This window comes from Plectropomus leopardus, chromosome 2 (assembly GCF_026936395.1).
Source record: "Plectropomus leopardus strain MGB_pleo_1.0 chromosome 2, ASM2693639v1, whole genome shotgun sequence".
Classification (NCBI taxonomy): Eukaryota; Metazoa; Chordata; class Actinopteri; order Perciformes; family Serranidae; genus Plectropomus; species Plectropomus leopardus.
The window spans coordinates 25,261,369-25,281,249 of NC_142177.1; the positions used below are offsets into that span (position 1 = coordinate 25,261,369).

The 19,881-nt window shown below is 39.2% G+C and overlaps 1 protein-coding gene across 1 annotated transcript in view; it reads left to right on the top strand.

The window, feature by feature from the left end:
* nckap1l (NCK associated protein 1 like) overlaps window positions 1-19,881 on the top strand; it is a 34,141-nt gene that overhangs the window by 8,990 nt on the left and 5,270 nt on the right. The window contains exons 8-26 of the mRNA XM_042506038.2: window positions 655-703; window positions 1,102-1,258; window positions 2,324-2,380; window positions 2,510-2,606; window positions 2,886-2,995; window positions 3,972-4,104; window positions 4,269-4,350; window positions 4,459-4,517; window positions 4,602-4,747; window positions 4,869-5,001; window positions 6,040-6,159; window positions 6,606-6,745; window positions 8,115-8,246; window positions 10,761-10,979; window positions 12,662-12,792; window positions 14,229-14,326; window positions 15,841-15,934; window positions 17,551-17,633; window positions 18,839-18,919. Of these exons, the coding sequence (XP_042361972.2) occupies window positions 655-703; window positions 1,102-1,258; window positions 2,324-2,380; window positions 2,510-2,606; window positions 2,886-2,995; window positions 3,972-4,104; window positions 4,269-4,350; window positions 4,459-4,517; window positions 4,602-4,747; window positions 4,869-5,001; window positions 6,040-6,159; window positions 6,606-6,745; window positions 8,115-8,246; window positions 10,761-10,979; window positions 12,662-12,792; window positions 14,229-14,326; window positions 15,841-15,934; window positions 17,551-17,633; window positions 18,839-18,919 (2,121 nt within the window). The remainder of the gene's footprint in view (window positions 1-654; window positions 704-1,101; window positions 1,259-2,323; window positions 2,381-2,509; window positions 2,607-2,885; window positions 2,996-3,971; window positions 4,105-4,268; window positions 4,351-4,458; window positions 4,518-4,601; window positions 4,748-4,868; window positions 5,002-6,039; window positions 6,160-6,605; window positions 6,746-8,114; window positions 8,247-10,760; window positions 10,980-12,661; window positions 12,793-14,228; window positions 14,327-15,840; window positions 15,935-17,550; window positions 17,634-18,838; window positions 18,920-19,881) is intronic.

Below are 19,881 nucleotides of genomic sequence, written 5' to 3' on the forward strand. Positions count from 1 at the left end.
TTACAATATCTGCAGGTTTTTTTGAGATGAGATATTTTTAAGTTGTTTTGTTTAGTACAAGTAATATTTTCCTCCATTTTATTGCTTTTTTTTCTTGTTTTTGAGAGCTGACTTTTCGCAGTGCATCTCTCTTTTCTGCAAGGTTCAGTCCTCATTCATCCTCTCCGCTGTCTCAGCACGGCCATTACAGCCCCCGTGATGTAATGTCATGATCCCAGTTGCCTGTGGCCTTTTTCTTATAATAACCACTAGACGAGCCATGAAAGGGACTTCCAGGCAACAATTTCTTATCAAAAGATACCAAATATTTGAAAGCAAATGGCAGCTACTCATTTCAAGTCTATAGAGAATACAGATAGGTCTCTTGTGCTGTATTATTAAATGTGCATTTTTTACCATATTTAAGGAGGGTAGTCACTATTTTTGAGGAAAAAAAATACTGTGCATGACATAAAGATGTTCATATGATGTAGAAGCTCCAAAGACTATAGTCTTCTTTTTCTTTTGAATCATAACACTAGCTATGTCCATGCTGATGACTACAATATAGTTTAACTGACAGGATTCTACTTCATCATACAGTAGGCTCAGTACATGTACAACTATTGTGAGTGTGTCTGTATTGGCAGTTAATACGCATGTTGTTCACCACAGATGGCATGTGAATACCTGTCTATGGAGGTGATGGAGCGGTGGATCATCAGTAAGTATTACCCATCCTGAATAACTTCCTCTATCTGTTCACTTTATACAAATATTTAAACATTATGCAGCATTTTAAGATATTTGTAGCTCAAACACATTTTAGACATTATCCTAAAAGGACAGTGTTACTTGTGAAAGCATATACCTTCAGAAGCATTGCTTGTTAATGATTGTTGTCAGATTGAAATTTTACTTTGAATACTGTTGATTGTTGATTTTAAATTTTGGTTATGCCCATTAGCATCTTAAGAACTTTCAGATCAAATTTAAAAGTCAGACCACAGTTTTCAGCAAAGGATTTTTAAACCTAATTCATGACTATGTAAATGCATGCAGCAGTGAAGTACTCCCCCACACAGATTGTATCCTAAATGTTGCTGACTGTGCTCCTTGTAGTCGGCTTCCTGTTGTGCCACAGCAGCCTGAACACAAACCAGGCCTCCCAGGAGCTGTGGAAGATGGCTCTGCGGAGCGGTCTCTACCTCATCCTCACCAGAGATGAGGTACTTAACATACACAAGGTCTCTGAGGACCTCTTCGACAGCATCAAAGGGTAAGTGAGCTGCACTGCTACAGTATACTGTGCGAAATACTCCTAGTTGATGAATAAGAATTGAACTGAATGGACTGACCGTTTAAGTAGAGGACATCTTGTCTTGACCCTTTGATTTTTCTCGTAGCGATTGATACAAAAATGGAGGGTTGTTGTATGTTGTTAAGCCCTCTGAGAAAAATTGTGATTTGTTATATCAGGCATTATAAATAAAATTAAACTGAATTGAAGTCATAAGGGTCTGCTTTTAACAACAGCAAAACTGTATCCAAATGTCTATTTATAAACTCTCACACAACTCGTGCAGTATAATCCAAGTCTCATTAAAACCAATTATCAAAAAGGCAGCTCCTTCTGGCAGGGAAAGGAAAGTAAAACTTATCGATGCTCCCTTTAAAGCTAGACTTTATTGGCAAAACCAGTGATTTTGCCTCGCTGAAGATAAGATTTGCTGATCTACTTCTGCCTCAATCGGTTAGTTTATTTGTGTTATTGTGTGACTTTGGTGTTTCAAAGGGTTAGTTCAGATTCACCAAAGTCACACAGTAATACAAGAAAACTACTGACTGACACAGCAGTGGACCAGCAGCTACTGTGTTTAGCAAGGTAAAATAACTGGTTCTGTCGATGGAGTCTGGCTTTGAAGAAAACTTCAAAAAGTTTCACCTTCAGGTCTCTGTCAAAAAGGGCTGCCTGTAAGGAAGTACTAAGCATACCACTGAATAAATTAGACTTGGATTATACTGCACAAGTTTTGTGAGAGTTTGTAAATCAGTGCTTTAATATAGTTTTGCTGTTTTTTTAATGCAGTCTGTAGACATTATATAAACTAGAGGTTCCAGTGGTCACTTATTATTGTGAAAAGTTGCATCTGTATTTCTTTATCATTTTTTCAGAAGCTAAAACCAAAACAACTGAAAAGTTAATACATGCTAAGTCAAAGATGACACGTATTTGAAAGGCCGATATTCCCTGACCACTGAAATAAATGTATCTATGACTGATTACATTTTTTAGATTGTTAATTGGCCTCTCATCACATTTTATTCCTTTTATTTTTTTCAGATATAGCAAGCGAGTCGCAGACATCAAGGAATGTCGTGAGCATGCTATCATCAACAGGTGTGTCTGGCAAGAAACTCAGCAAAGTTTTCACAACTTTTGTATCATAAATATTCGCTGATGTGTGTTTACTTTAAAATGAGCTGTGGGAAGCCAAATGTTCATGTCCATTTCCTGTGTTATTACCAGCGGAGCTTTGCACAGAGAGAGGAGGCAGTACCTGAGAGGAGCGCTGAAGGAATTATATAAAGTTCTGGAGGATGAACCTGGACTGTTAGGGCCAAAGGTAAAAGCGCAGTAAGGAGCATAACAGCTGTGCCTGAGGAATTTAAATGAGTTCATTATTGCCAGTTAAGAGTCCAAAATTAAATTCTGGTTACATGACTTGTGAAAAACCGTACCTTTGATCCAGCCTCCATCCTGAACTTGGACTCTGGGGAGTATTTTTGAACAGTGGGGGGTTCTTTGAATGACCCTTCATTTCACAGTAATGATGACTTTTACCAATGTTAGCTGAGCCTCTTTCATAACATTCCTCCTCCTCTGTTCCAATCAAATCCCCAAGGCTCTGTTTGTCTTCATGGCTCTGTCATTTTCCCGTGACGAGGTCCTGTGGCTCGTCAGACACTCTGAGAATATGCCAAAGATAAAGACGCCTGAGGACTACATTGACAAGTAGGTCATAGGTGCAGAGAAAGTAAACCTCTGTGGAGTTCTCACTGTGCCATTTTAGTGTGCAAAAATAAGGAAGGTAGCCAGTTTTTCCTCACTGCAACTCCATCCTAAAAGGGACAGTTCACTGAAAAATCTAAAATGCATATTTTCCTCTTACCTGCACAGCTTTTTATCAATCTAGATTGTTTTGGTGTGAGTTGCAGATATCAGCTGTAGAGCTATCAACTTTTCCTCCAATAAAATGGAACTAGATGACACTCAGCTTGTGGTGTTTAAAATGCCAAAAAGTACATTTGAAAAATAGATGAGTTAATCCACAGACCTTGTTGTGAGTATTTTCATTGAGGAACTATTTTTTTCTACTGAACTACCACCAACCGTATCACAGAGCAGAGGGAAATCATCTGTTGCTTGCTCAAGTAGAATCACTGAGCTAGCTAACACTACAGCTCAGCCGAGGAGGATGCACATAATGTTTACATCTCGCGCTGTCACGAGCCTGTTGTGTGTGTGTGTAGATGCATAATTCCTTCTGCACAGTCATACAGTTGGTTGGTGTTGTTTGGTAGAAAGAAAATAGTTCCTACATGAAACTGCTCACAACAAGGTGGATTATCTTGAGTAACCGGGTCATGATTTTCTTGCTGCTTTGAGCGACACAAGCTGAGTGCCATCTAGTTTCATTAAATTAGAAAGAAGACAGACATCTCTAAGGTTCATATCTCAGACTCACACTAAAAAAATCTACATTGATAAATACCACTGTGGGTAAGAGGAAAAATATGTATTTTTGATTTTGGGGTCAACTGTCTCTTTAAGATGTCTTCACAGTGCAGCAGCTTTGTAGTTTTTCATCAGTGCATTTAACCCAGAAAGTGTGCACAAAAGATTCTATAATGACGTATTTATACAAATTTTAATTATAAAAGTAAAGTTGCTTGGTGTTAATTTCCTTTGTCTGTTTTTTTTTTCTCAGTCAGATGGCAGAGCTGCTGTTCTACATGGAGAAATTAAGAGGCCTAATGACAAAGTACAACCATGTGGTTCAGCGCTACCATATCCAGTACCTGGCACAGTTCGATGCCTTGGTTCTCAATGACACCATGCAGGTACCTGTAGATATAGTGTGATGTAAAATTATGTGCATTTGTCTTTCAAAAACAGCAGTGCAGAATGTGGCCAAAGGGGAAAAGCTAACAATGCTTTTAATACTGAATGCACCCATATATTTTTCTTTCACAAAATGAATAAATCATTCTTTTGTCCACTACAGAACATGTACGTGTGTCCAGAAGAGGAGTCGGTCCTGATGACTTCGTTCGTCTCAACCCTGTCTGCTTTGTCAGTCAAACAAGGTGATCACAAAAAACAAACAGCAGATTATTTTAGCTTCTGTGCACACATTTAAAATTTGACCTAAGAAATTCATTTTCAGTAATGATAGATTCATTTTTACTCTGCAGTTGAAAACAAAGAGGAGTTTGATTTCAGAGCTCTGAGACTGGACTGGTTGAGATTGCAGGTCTGTTGCAGCATCATCAAATATCACACAATCATCAGTCCAATGTTGTAAAATGGTGAATATTTTTATTTTCTTCTGTTTCAGGCCTACACAAGTGTGAACAAGGCCCCTCTTCCAATCAAGGACTATCCCGACTTAGCGAAGGTGATGAACATGATTCAGTTTCACACCAGGATGGTGGACAGTGTCGAAGAACTTTTGCAGGAAACATCTGAGGTGTCCATACTGGGGTCAGTCCCCTCCCCTCCCCTCCTCTTCTCTTCTTCTTCTCCTCTCTTCCTCTTCTTCACCTCTCTTACAAGGCTGAATACTTTGATGTCTTTACTGTTTATTTTCCTGTTTGTTTCCCAGTTTCTACCCGCGTGTCTTTGAAAAGATGTTTAGCCAGAGCAGTGAGGAGATGACCATGAAGCGTTACCTCATGGCCTTCCCGTCTGTCTGTTCTCACTTCAGTCAGTGTGGACACCCTCTCTGCCCAGAAGAGGTCAGTGTTCAGTCGTTTACTCACCAAACCATTAATCTTCAGCTGAGATGCAATGAAGACACAGGTTACATTCTGCATGAAGCTTGATTTTTAGCACTTTTGCTGCATCATGAAGGCAGCGTGTCATTTTCTTTAATCATGACAACTTTTTTTGAAGGCCAGATGTGGAAACAGGTTTTTCATGAATTGGTCAATTTTGAGATTTTGGGCTATTTTTCCTCCAAATTATGTCCTCTTTCAGCCTTGTGCAGAGAAAACATCCAAAATACACATTAAGGTGTTTATTTTAAGTTCATTTATATTCTGTATATTAATGCAAAAAGAATATATTTAGTTAAATAATGCCTTATTTGCATATTTGAACAAAATTTCAAAGGACTTGTGATACAAAAAAATAATTGTGTAATGTAAGTAATCAATTCGGGAATTTTTTTGTGAAACCTAGTTAAATTGTTTTCCGCTTCATTTTGTCTAAAAATGTATGGAATCTTACAATACCATTTTCTCAATTTTTTTTTTCTCATTTTATTTCGCATTTTATTCTTAAACACACAAAAACGGATTTTTCATTTCGGTTGGTAGTGGAGTGATAGAAATAGATATCTGAAATCCCCTCTGTAAAAACCTTTGGCTCTCATAGGGTTTTGTCCTGAAAATGAATATAAATCAGTGCATATGATAAGATAATGCATATATATTGAATATTTAAATATAAACTTTGCAAAACATGTAATATAATTGTCTTCCTGTAAATAAACAACTAGGGAAATTTCAGGGTGGTTTCTATTAGTTAAAAACTGTAACCTATTCACCTAAGATGTCTCCACGTGACTTATTGTTATACTTGTTGCAAGTTCAGGGAGTCAGACCTGAAGGAGTTTCTACACAGAAAGTTAAATGTAACATGAGAAAATATGGGACAAAATAAGCCCCCTACCTTCATGTGTGTGTTCAGCATTTTTCTGTGCCTTCTTATATCCTTAACTGTCCTCCATATGTGCACACTAACACACACACTGCACGTGTTTGTGTGTTTAGACCGAGGCGATGGAGAAGCGGATTCTGCGCCTGTGTGTGACCTTCCTGGAGCAGATAGCCAAGCAGACCAGTTGTGTTGTGTTAGAGATATGTGCTGAGCAGTGCAACCTCAATGACCAGGTAAAGTCTATTTCAAAAACACAATAAATCGCTTATTTCAGGTTCTTATATATAAAAAAACCCAACTCATTATCTAGTGCAGATTGATTCTGCCAAACTCCATATCCAAATATAATCACACTCGTCTCAGCTTGGCATCAGTGGGTTTAGCTGGAGGCAGTGGACAGACTTGAGAATATGAATAAAATCATAATACAGGTCTAAAACTCTGGAGTTGATTAATGTGGCGTTGTCTCTCTAATCCCCTGAGGAAAATATGAGGAGTGTTTACTTTTTGACTGAGTGCGTCCAACGTGAATGCAAAACTCCCATGTTTGTATCTGAGCATGTTACCCAATATTTGCTTGGCTGAATTCTTCATCGCTCTGTGTCTCTCTCTTTCTTTCTTCCCCCCCTTTTTACTCTTCTTCTCTGCACCCACCTCTTTCCACTTGATAACCCCTCAGCTGCAGCCCAAACACTGTGCCGAGACCATCAGCGCAGCTCGACACAGAAAGCAAAAGAAGACGGTGCCAAAGAAGGGAGAAGTCCAGAAAGAGAAGCCAGGCGCTGAAAGCCTGAGGAAAGACCGGACTGTTGTTACCAAGTCAGTTTTTTTTATTTTTGTTTTTTCTCTCTTCTTGATCCTTAAGAAAAGTTTCTTTTTGAAAAAGGGAAATTAAAGGAGCAGTGTGTAAGATTTAAGGGAACTTAGTGGCATCTAGTGGTAAGAATTTCAGATGGCAACCAGCTGAAGCTTCTTTTGGTTAGAATTCCTTCAGTGTTCATCATTGAGGACGTTTGTACCACAAGTCTAATTATTTGCAGATGTCTCTTCCTCTCCCAAAAAAAAAAGAAAAAAAAAAAGGCAATTAAAACCGGTGTCTGATACTGTTTGGCATGTCGGAGGGAGACCGCTAGCCCAGCACCTGATAATGAATAATGCAGTTTAATGTTAATAAATTAGTGTTTTTACGATGCTCTTGTCGTGGAAGGTCTGCTAACTACAGTGGCCAACACATAAGCGTGAATGGCCCAATCTAGAGCCAGTTTTTGGTTTGTCTGTTCTAGGCTACTGTAGCAACATGGCAGAGCAACATGTCCATCTCCATATATGATGACCTGCTCCATATATAAATACCTCATTCCAAAGTCAGAAAAGCACAACAATTCTTATTTTCAAGTGATTATAAACTAAAGAAAACACACTTATTATATTTTTTTAATTTCTGTGAATATATCCTCCTAAATCCTGCACACTAAATCTTTAATAGATCTCTGATTTCTGGAGACATTATCAAGTGCTTGTATTCCGGTCAAAGTGCAGTTGAATAAACATTTGACAGTGCAAGATTCTGCCAAGGTCTGAAATAGGTTAATGCAGTTCATGTTGGTAGAAATATTTTAATTTCTGTTGACATTTCCAAATGATTTCTGTCATCCCAGCTTATTTCTTTGTTATCAGGAAGACAGGATTAAAACGGTTTGAATTACAAGGCATTATTTGTTCTGAGCTTTATTACCCTTCACATCGAATCGGGGCTGACAGGTACTGGATCAAGCTATATTCAGTGTAATATAATAAGAAACAAAACACCTCGGCATATTGGAAAGAAAAAAAACAAACACTTTTACTGGCAGCACATTTTATGTTGGCGTTTCTTTTGTTTTCATCATACTGTGTATGTAGCCACAGTTATTGTAGAAGGATGACTAATTAAGTCTGAAGAGTTGTAACTCTGTCTCTCCCTCCTCTCAGTTTTCCTCTGCCTCTGTTTAAAGATGTCTTACGATCCTCTAACACATTTATTACCTTATTTGTCTGAGAAAAGCACATCCATACTACCATCATTGTCAAAATATTTGTGTGAAGTTCCTAAAGACCATTTTCTCATTTCTCTCTCTCTCTCTCTCTCTCTCTCTCTCTCTCTCTCTCTCTCTCCCTCCCTCTCCCTCTCTCTCTCTCTCTCTCCTAGTGTGGACAAGATGCATCTGATGCTGACGGAGCTCTGCTCCTCCTACAGCCTCTGCAGTGACTTTATTGTCTTCGACCACATTGTTGTTCCAACAGAATTCCTCATTTCTCATCTGGAGACACACCTCACTGAGTAAGCTGAGTGGGGATGGGGGCATTGTTATGTTTCCCTGGTAACAATATTAAAGCTACAGTTGTTAACGTCTAAGAAAATAACTTTGTGTCGTATTTGCTGAAAATGTTACTATTTCCTGAAAGAAGTACATGAGACCGATAGTCTAAAAAGAAATCATGTCCCTCCTCCTACTACCTCTAATGGCATTCTCTAGAATCAGACGTCAGCATTGTCCGAACAACCAGGCAAAAGTCTCTAATGCGGCCGTTAATCATTTCAATCACTGCTCTTTTACTGCCGCCAAACTGTCAAACTTGGCAGCGCTGATCAAATATGAATCAGGACTCTGTTACTGCATTGTCTTTTTCTCACAAAATTAAAAGTTGGTCCAGCTGGCGGGCGGTGCTCCTGTATTCAGTATGACAATATCACAAACGTTCTCATTTTACAGCTACACAGTAGACTAAAATATGTTTCTGAAAATATTTGAGGTGAGAAATAGGCAATTCAGTATCAGAATATTGATTCATATTTGATCAGCGCAGCCATTTTTGGCAGTTTGACTTTAGTTCACAAGCACTGATTGACATGATTGACAGCTGCATCAGAGACTGCTCAGCCCTGTTGGGTTGTTGCTGACTGCACTGCAGTCTGATTCTAACAGATGCCATTAGAGGCAGTAGGGGTGCATGCCCAGTATGGACAACTAATTCGCCTAAATTTGAATCCGCCCAGCTCCTCTGCTTGCTTGTGTCCATCCAACAATCCCCCTTCTCTACCAACATTTCACATAAGTGTTTTCTTTACAAAAAAGCAACAGTACAAAACTGTCTTCTGTTATATTTTACTACTTAAACTGAAAATGACTGATTCACATGAGTAATGTTTTTGTAACAAAGACATTTGCTGAAAACATGTTTTTTTTTATTGTTTTTTTTTTACATGGATAGATAATCAGCTATGACACATTTTTCATTAGTTTCAGTTTAGCATTTCCTGGATTTACACAGAGCTGTTCAGAAAGTCGCCAGAGCGGCAGATTGAGTGGCTGTTCTGGTTTGAGCACCGTTTGAATTTCTCAAATTGTCACTCCCTCTCATCATGCTGTTAGCTTAGCCTTCGCAGCAGGTATCCCAGCATGCTTTGTGCAGCAAATTAGCAGCTTTCAATTATACAATATATACTTTCAATACGCGATTAATGAGAGCAAATTTCTCTTTGAGTTTAGTTGCCTGTAGTAGGCAGGCACTGCAGAAGGGTATGAGGTGCGAACAGTGATTGACATGTTTGACGGCTGGATTAGAGATTCCTGGTCTCTGATTGGTTGTTTTTGTTTACATGCACTAAGGCTAATAGAAATGCTACAAGACAGTAGAGAAGGCTGAAGAGTGATTCCTTTCACAGATTAAATGTCTCATTTAGTGCTGTGTGAATGTAGTGACAGTTTCAGCAAATTATTTTATTGATTTATTTTTTTAAAATAAAAGTTTCAACTGTAGCTCTAATATGATGTGATGAGTCCTGAAGGTGTACAAAAAGACCCTGAGGTGACATTTGCAATTGTCCCTATCTCATGTGCTGCAGAGGTGGTTGGATTTTTTTTTTTTTTTGCATGTCACATCAGCGGCTCCATAAACAATTACTGTCAGAAATATGCTAATAACTGACATGAGCGCCTGCTTTCATTGTGAGAGGAACACATTGTCAATGTAATATTGTTTCCTCTGCCAGGGCGAAAATGTGCTGTACAACTCTACCTCAGTGTATTAACATAATGCCGTCATTTCACTGATTTTAACTGTGTCCACACTCAAGCTTAAATATTCACATACATGTTGCCCCCCTTCCTGCTGAACTGGGGCTGCAGAGTTGTTAAACACTAGGATGTAACAGAGTGCTGGGAAATCTCAAAAACATTTCAAACTGCATTTTCTCCAAATCGTCACTCACAGATTTTTAGAATTTTTTTTTCCTGACAATTAGGGAAGCTTGGAGCTTGTCTCTTGTGAAATGTCTCCTCCATCACCATAATGAACCCTGCTTTTCTTTCTGATTCCTGCGTGTCAGACTGTGCTGCACCCACTTAAAAATCTGAGAAGAGATCCATCATGTCACTCCCTTGCTCTGTGTCATTTCAGCGCTAACTGTTATTTAGATTAGGGATTGGTACCAGGGCAACCTGATGTTTCTTTGTGTATGCTCTGCTTAGTCTCCCTGTCTTAGCTGATGATTACCTCCCCTGTCACCCTAAAATTAGCACCATCGAGTAGCAGCACACTCACAGTGATTGGTCCTTCCAGGGCCAAAATTGTAAATCCAGTCTAGTCAGGGAGAGGAAGAGAGCAAATGAAGGGCCCTGCCAAAAAATAAATACATTTGCACTGAAGCCCCGGAGCACTGAATGTGCTGACCTAATGAGTGAATAGTACCATGCCACCATGGCTCGTTTAACCCATTTTAAGGTCCCATCTGACTGCCCTTGGCCCACTCTGGCCTGGTTATAAATGACGTTGGTTAAACATGTTTCTCCAGGATCATCGTGAGAATGGCCAATTACAACCGGACCACCCAGGAGATATCCCGTCCCTCAGACCTGTTGGCAGGGGTAAGAGCCTATACAGCCAGCCTGCACAGCCTCTCCAGCTACATCAATGTGGACGTCACCCGGCTGGTGAAGAACGTCATGCTACAGCAAACACAGCCGCTGGACTCCAGAGGAGGGCAGACCATCACAACCATCTACACAAACTGGTATGGGAAATATAGATAGCTATATCTACTGTGTGTGGCATGCAAGTGCCCATTTAACCCTAATCCTACCAATATTTAACACACAAGAACTACTGTAATAGCAAAATGGTTTTGTAGGCATTATGTTTTTGGGGTTGTCCATCAGTCTGTCTGTACCATTCCTGTGAACATGATATCTCAAGAATGCCTTAAGGGAATTTCTTCAAATTTTGCAAATGTCCACTTGGACTCAAGAATTAAATGTTTAGATTTTGGTGGTCATAGGTCAAAGTTCAAGGTCACTGTGACTTCATCTGTCTCATTCTTGTGGACGTGATTTCCCAAGAACACCTTGAGGGATTTTTTTCAAGTTTGGCACAAATGCTCAAGTAGACTTATAATAACCTGATTAGATTTCGGTGGTCAAAGGTCATAGTGACCTTGCATTTGTCTAATTCTTGTGAATGCAATATCTCAAGAACACCTTGAAGGGAAAAACTATGCGGTGTCAGACCCCCCCGGTCTGTTCGATGGCCACAGAAGGCCCATGTTTTTGTAACACAAGAACATCTTCAAATCAAATTTGACACAAACATTTACTTGGACTCAATGATAAACTGATTTGAATGTTTTGGTGACTTTTGTTGTCGCAAAGTCAAGGTCCTTTTGAAGGCAATATCTGAGGATGGTCTTGAGCAAGTTTCCTCAAATTTGGCACAAACATCTGCCTGAACTCAAGAATCAACTGATAAGAATCTGGTGGAGACAAAATAATCAAATTTTACTTCTAAACTTATTAAATGCTATCAGACTGACTGGATCAAACACAGATTTGATCCAATTAATAATTTTGTGGGGGGTTGGACACAAAAAAACAACTACCCACTGATTTACAGATGTCTCTATGACAATGTTAGTCTACCAGAAAAAATAATTTTCATGATATCATGTGATAGAACTGGGAGTGTAATAACATAGTTTGGTCATGGTGTCAAATTGGCTTAAAAGTCTGGAGCACTTCCTGGATACCTGCTACCCCCCCTAATAGTGTGTATATATAACAATAGGACCCCTGGCAAACTTAATCTTGATAAATAGTTCTATCTGTTAAAACTGCATCGGCAAAATTGGGTGCATTTGACTGGGGTCTAGCAGAACCTGAATACATAAATACTTTTAAAAACAAAAACTAAAACAGAAAAAAAATAATGATATGAAGTTGGTAGGAAAAAGTTGATTGACACAATCATGAAGGAATTGGAATGATAAAATAAAGCACCTGTGAAACATGACACATTGTGTACCTGTGGGATTTACAGGAGCCCCAGTTGGTAGGATTAGTGAAACACTAAATATATATTGCTTCATTGAAATATAGCATTATCGAAAGCATCATGTGTGCATATAGCCGAGGGTGTAGGTTTCGTGTCAGCATTGAGAAGGACATGTATGAAACAAGGGCTTTGGGGGTCTTCTACCATTCTGGTACATTTTTATTAACTAATTTGTTCATTTTTGGCATACAATTCTAGTTTAAGTCTCTGCTGCTTTCATGTTTTTATCTACAGTCTACACCTGTGCATGTAGCACAGTACATCCTCGTACTTTTTCTCTCTCTGTCTTGTTTCCCATTTTTCTCATCTCTTTTACTTCTAAGTAAAAGCTAAGGAACTTAAGTTACGTCTGTTTTTCCTGCATCTCAGGTTCCTGGAGAGTCTCTTGCGTCAGGCCAGCAACTCCCTCATCGTTCACTGTCCCACGATGCACTGCTTCGTCAACCAGACTTCTGACAACGAGCCAGGTTTCAGAGCAGAGGAGTTTTCAGATATATCAGGTCGGGCCCCAGAGCTTTATTGCAGTCATTTAATCTGTAGCATAAATCAATCTGTCAATATGAGCCTTATGGTACATCTCTCATTACAGCTAGATGAACACTCATAGCTCTTTTTAGTAAGCTAGAAGCGCTAAGTCACTTCTATCTTTCACAAAGAAGGTGATAGAAGAGACTGGAGACAAATAATATAAAGCTGCTCAAGTTTACATTTTATATAACTTTTTATTGTATGTAATTGCATGTTGCATCGTGGGAGAGATGACAGTCATTAGAGAAATGCAGAGCTCAGTATCCATAGCAACAACTCCAAACTTTGGAGAGTTTTTCTGTGAATTTATCTTATTTTGTGTCTAGAAGTATGTCATTTTACACACTGCACTTTGTGGGGAATTTCACTCATCTGAGAAAAGTTTGCAAGAAAACAAACATCTACAGTTTTTACCATATTTTTTCCTGTGAGAGCATTTACACGACAAGAGCAAAGAGGCATCAGTGAGAGAGATTCACTTTTCATAGACATAAGTTTGTAGTCTTGACAGAATTCCCCTGTACTCTAAGGTTTAATGGGGCCCACAGATCCAAAGCATGACTCGCTGTTTTCCAAAACTCGCAGATCTCGTTCACTCCCGTGACACCACATGCAGAGGGAGCATTATTGCTCAAGAGGATGTGGAGCTTGTTATTGTGGTGGTGTGCGGTGTTTTCTTTCACGCTGCCTGTCATGCAGTTTATTCTGACACTGCCTGGCTAATGTAAAGTTCAGAATTGCTTATCATCTCCCCCACTCTTCCGTCCCTGCCTCGTAACTATTCCAGCATCACTTGTCTCTCCTCCACACAGCCTCCCATTCTGCCTCCACACTTGTAGGAGCAGTTGACCTCCTTATGGCTGCATTAACGCCATGTCCACTCCACTACATAATGCAAACATTATAGAGCTGCATACACAAGGCTTACACACATACACACTCTCACATGGTACCTTGGAGACCACTGCACGTCAACAGACGCCCCCGCTCAGTGTCATCATCATCGTCTATATTTACTTCATAGTGAGGTATCTGCGAGCCTCACAGTGATTCACTCACTGATCCATTAACCACCTCCAATTTTAACCACACACATCCTTATCCATCCATATTCAGTCAGAGATATTGAGTTGAGTCAGAGGTCTAATAGCTGCAGATGTGTTTCTCTCTCACTGTTTCGGCTCACTAATCAAATTTAAATCTGTTTGCTTTATTTTTTCTGTCACAGGTAGAGAGTCAGGTTTTGTATTAGAGTAGCACTGGAAACAAACAGTACAGCTCCACCTGAGCCTGGCTGTGTTGTGCAATTCTGTGAACAACTTTTGGCTGCTTGGCAACAACATCAATCTGGTCCCTCATTTAATTTCCAATCATGAGCCTTAAATTATTCATATCACCTCCTGAACAGAGTTGCAGGCCCTGGCGGAGCTAATTGGTCCATATGGCCTGAAGTTTCTGAGTGAGAACCTGATGTGGCACATCACCTCTCAAGTCAGTGAGCTGAAGGTACAGTATGATGCAATCAGTGGCCTGCTGAATTCCCTGAGTTACTTTGATGAGTATTACTTGTTTTCAGCAGGTAGATTTTACTATACTGCCCTACAAAGTCAGAAAGCAATAACATCAGAGGCAATGTAGCTGAGATAAAATAGTTGTAACACCTTCATTTTGTGCCCTGATTATTTTAACACAAGTACACACACACACACACACACACACACACACACACACACACACACACACACACACATAGAAAGTTAAGCTACCTGGTTTTGTTACTGCAAACATGGTTAGAAATGCACCGGCCTAAATAATACCCGCTTGTGTTGTCTGTTGGTCATGAACAGGGGTCTGCAGCTGCCTGCTGATTGGCAGCCATCTCACCTTGGTCACACACCATCCTTTATCCCCTCCTCCTCTTGATGAGAACATTGGCTCACAAAATTGTATCTGTTTAAATTACTTAGCTTGCAGAAAGTTGTACAGACAGGACATTTGGCTTGGTATAAGTTCTGCTTTGTGGCAATTGCAAATCTAAGAGTTGCTACTTTATACATTTCTCTATATATGATACATTTGTGTGGCATAATATCTTACCCTTTTGAAACCTAAGTAAATTGACTTGATTTAAAAAGAAAATATGCTATGAGCAACCAAAGTAGAAATGACCACAAAAATGAGCAAAAAACGGTAAAGAAAAAAGGAAATCATTTGAAAATTCGTTTTAAACAAAAAGCAAAACAAAAAATAAAATGTCTAATAATTTTGAGATTTAATTTTAAATATGTTATTATGATAATTAGAAATAAAATAACTTTTCCTACCTTCCCCCCTGTTTTTTCTGTAGACATTTTTCCTAGCATTTTAAAAAATACATTTTTCTATTCTATTAATTTCTTGCAATTTGTGGAACATTTCTTATCAAGTTGCCCATTGCCTTTTTTCCCATGTTTTTGAAATAAATCACGCCAATTCACTCAGGGCTCAAAGGTTAAAATACCTTTGAAAGGTGTCTTAAAACAGCATGAGAAAAGTGATGTCGCTCCAGGTTTCACAGGGTTAATAATGTAAACAAAGTGCACCAAAAAAAATCTGATTGAGGTTCTATCTTTTTTTAAGCCAGATGTATAGTTTACAAAAATGCAGTCTAATCTATGAGCACAGTAGTGAAGCATATAGATGTTTCCTTCCAGATAGCTACATTCTCGTGAATTTTATTTTTTCATAAGTTATTATGAATTCACAAAATTCCTCATTTTGTGGAGTAAAGTGTGTATCTGAAAGCATACTTTGTGCTTCAAAGCTCTGTTTTATCTTGTCAAACTCATGAATCTCTTTTAAACAGTTGCTGCTGCTGTACTGTGTCAGGCTCCCCACTTTGACACCTTCAAGTGAGGAGTCGCACTGCTGCACCTCTGAACTTACTGAGAGACAGATCTGTCACAGCCATGACCTCTCTCTATCATTACTCTCACCTGAAGGGAGTTTATCAGTTATCTCACTTTCTTGTCCTCTGTTAGAAACTGGTGATTGAGAATATGGACATCCTGGTGCAGATGAGGAACAACTTTGATAAGCCTGAGGAAATGGCCCATCTTAGGAAGAGACTGACAGGTGAGAAGTGGAGAGAGGAGCGTGGGAGGACATGTGACAGAAGAGGTAGGGGGGTTGAAAAGGAAAGGAATGAATAGAAGGTGTAGATGTGGAGAAGGTACAGAAAGAGATCAGGTGGTGCACAACGTACAAAGTGAGGAAAGGAACGTGACAACAGAGAGGAGGAACGATAGCAAGAAGCGACGTACTGTAGATGAATCACTCTAAGCAGATGCCCTTATCATGTCTATACTGGCTGACTGCCCGGCAGGACTCAGTCCTTTGTACATCACTAATTTAATTCATAAGAGAAGACGGAACTAACATCACCAACTACAGGCACCAATAACCAGATAAAATGCAAAAAATAGACTAAATAAATGCAAAAAATAAATTGCATAAAACACAGGAGTGAATGGGCTCTATATATTGTCTTTCTGTTGAGTGTTTTGAAATGCTTAGGGGGTTGTCAGTAAGGAGCAAAAACCCATTTAATTTATGCATGGGGCAAGCAGTCACAAATTATCTTTTTAATAATTCTTTCAAAAAAAAGGGTGTGAAGAAGGCACAGCCTGAAATGTCTCTGTGTGTAGTGAGCTGCTGCTAGTGATTTAATTAGAAAGACAGATGTAAGAAGACACTTTTGGAGTACTTATATGCAAAGACTATTTAAATAAATTTAGGGATGTGTCTACGTCTGATCTCTTCCTTCTGAAACTTTAAAGGGATAGTTCGGGATTTTTAAGTGGGACTATATGAGATACTTATCTATAGTCAGTGTATTACATACAGTAGCTGGCAGTTGGCGTGCACCACAAAAGCTCAGCATTACCATGCTGTGAGGGGTTGATATCAAGACATGTTTTAGCCTCTTAAAAAAGGCTTTCCTAAAGAATACCATATCAGTCTAAGTGGAAGCTGTATTGAGAGTGTTTTCAATGTGAAATTTCATTTCAGTCGGGTCGCATAACAGCCACTAACAGCTGCTAACTACACTTTCTACCTGGAAGAGCTGACCAGTGGCAGATGAGTAATGTAGTGCCAAAGGAAAAGGCTGTGTGACAGCGAGGTAAAGCACTGAAGATACTTTACATACAGGGTCCGCTTAGACTGATATCCATTTATTTAAGTAGGCCTTTTAACAGTGGCTAAAATATGTTTTGATATCAACCCCTATGGGGTGCAAGCCCTATCTGTTTCTGCAAAGCGGGAGCGTGCTGTCTGCCAGCTACTGTATGTAATACACTGACTATACATAAGTATTTCACACAGCCCCACTTTAAAAATACCAAACTATCCCTTTAATCACAAAATCCAGCAGTACAATAATGCTGTTTTTTTTTATTCTTAGATCTCTTTGCTTTAAAAATCTCATAAAAAGCAAAACATATAATCTTATTACTTGGTCGCTTTTACTTGAGCAGCACAGTAACAGTACAGTAGTGTAGTAGAAATTAATTCAAAGTGCAAATAACCATGTGAGCTGTCAGACACTTTAGGATGATTATTTTATTCGCCCAGTGATTACACGCTCTTACAATAGCAATTTGTCGTGTGTCCATGCACAGTGTTGTAGTGGAGTTCACTGCTTCATAGCGTCACATACACACTCTGATCTGTCTCATATGGACTTGTAGGTGGAGAGAACGTGCTGAAGAGGATGACGATCATCGGGGTGATCCTGTCCTTCAGATCGATGGCACAGGACTGTCTGAAAGATGTAATGTCCAATAATGTTTTCTGGTAGTATAAAGCTGAGTGAAAGTTCATTCTTGACCATGGCAAAAGTGGTCTAACAAATAAAACACCTCAAAAAGGTACCTTAAGATTAACCTACCAGCTTTTCCGACAAGTCCTCAAACCAATACAGCTGTATAAATAATTTGTTCCTCCCCTCTAATACGACCCACGGAAGCGTTTCCTAAAATAACGGTCCTACCAGTGTCATATAAAATGACAGAATAAGTTATATATGACAGAAACTGACGCAGTTGCACCAAAAATAATTTGTTAGGTTTGGAAAAACTAATCATGATTTGGGTTAAAATAACTACACTATGTCACATTTGTTACAAATGTAATGTGATGAATGTCATGTGACATATAACATACAAGAAATAGATCATGTTGCTCGATACGTAGTTAAAATAACTTTGTTGACTTTTGCTTCACATGGGACACAAACAGCGGTCTCTTGGGTGAAAGTCTTGGTTTTCCTGACCCATCCATCCACCCCAGTGTCCTTTCTACATCAACTTTATCACTGTTATGCTACGTTACCTGACTCCCTTTCCTGCTCCTGTCAGAGTTACTATGGCCACTAGAGGTCGCTCCCTAACAAAATTGTAAATATGGGTCATAATAAGCTTGTAAAAACAACCCACATGGTCATCTTTTAGAAAACAATTTCAGTGTTTGCGCTTCGAGCTTTCAACAGCATCTCACAGTCTTCATCAAGAGTTTTCTCAGTCATTATATACAAAAGTCACCTCTTGTCATGTGACTGCAGTTTTTTACCTGAATCATATGATGAAAAATGAGCAACTCTGTAACATGCAGTTAAGAGCTTTGGAAGCAAAAAATACTAGTAAGTGGACCTTGGGTGACAATTTTGTCTTTTTCCATCAAAGTTTAATCTAATTTCAAAAGACTGAATGACAGATTATTATAAGACCAACTTTATAGCTCATCATACACACATCATTGTTCTGTATCATCCCTGTTTATTTTATGAGTATTTAAGACAACAGATCTGACACTTTTAATCACAGTGCTTATATATACATATACATATAAAAAACATTTATATAAGAAACAAAATGTTTTAGGTGAATTATGGTCCCATGACAGTTTGACATATACTAGAATCTTTTCCTCATCCTGTATGATCTCAGCAATATTGTGTCATATAATCTTATAATTTAGATCCTGAATAAGCACTGTCCGTACATGATGGGACCCATCGAGTGCCTGAGGGACTGCGTCTCCCCTGAAACTGACATCAAGGTAAAACACAGCTTGTGTAAGACTGTGACAGCTACACTATGCAAACAGCATCCAGATGTTTAGATCCCACTGGGGAATTGGAGTGCAGTAATCAGGGTTTCATTGTGCATGTGCATGTGCATGCATGTGCGATCATCCCATCACAGTTTATCAACAGTATATTAACAGTTTATTTTCACAGGGCCGACTTATTGTGGGAGAATTTAGGTTGAAGGCATATTATTGTATTTATATTAACTCAAATGTATTTACATTTAAGACTTTGGGGAATTGACTGATTGCCACCAGAGGTTAAGAATGCAGAATATACTGTAGCACAAAGACTGTGTGCAACAGTTGATCTGAGCAGGAGAGCTGCAGAGAAGCATTTTCTTTTCTTTTTTTTTATTCTCTAGTACCAACCGAATTAAATTCCTTATCTCCCTCTGGAGCAATCCATGTGACTGTGACTCATGAACTCCCCCTCCCTTACTTGGGTCTGGCCTCTGATTGAGGCATGACAGCCGTGCCACAGCCTGGGCCAGGATAACCCCAAAGACGTCAGCAGCCCCCTCATGCCTCCGTGAGAGAGACTCTGACGGCCGCTGCAGCTCGGCACTGTAAACCACATCAGTGGAAACATTCTCCCCAGACAGGCCAACCATGCATGCAACCAGAAATAGGGCCAGATCAGAACCTGTGTGTCAAGACAAAGGCAACCACCACTGATTTAGTGTCATTACACACACTGTTTGCAACTTTTGTGGCTGCTACATAAATTGAAAAAACTCACATCAGCGTCCTGCTGGCTGTTTTCCTGTGGTGTTTATCATCCATAAAATGCAACAAAATGATAAAAAATTAAAAGGTGCATTAAATTTTAAATCACACTTCATGTCTGCCTCATGCACATCTTTGCTGCAGAAGCATTGAAAGGACGATTCAAAATCAAAAGTGTATATTTTTCCTCTTAGCTGTAGTGC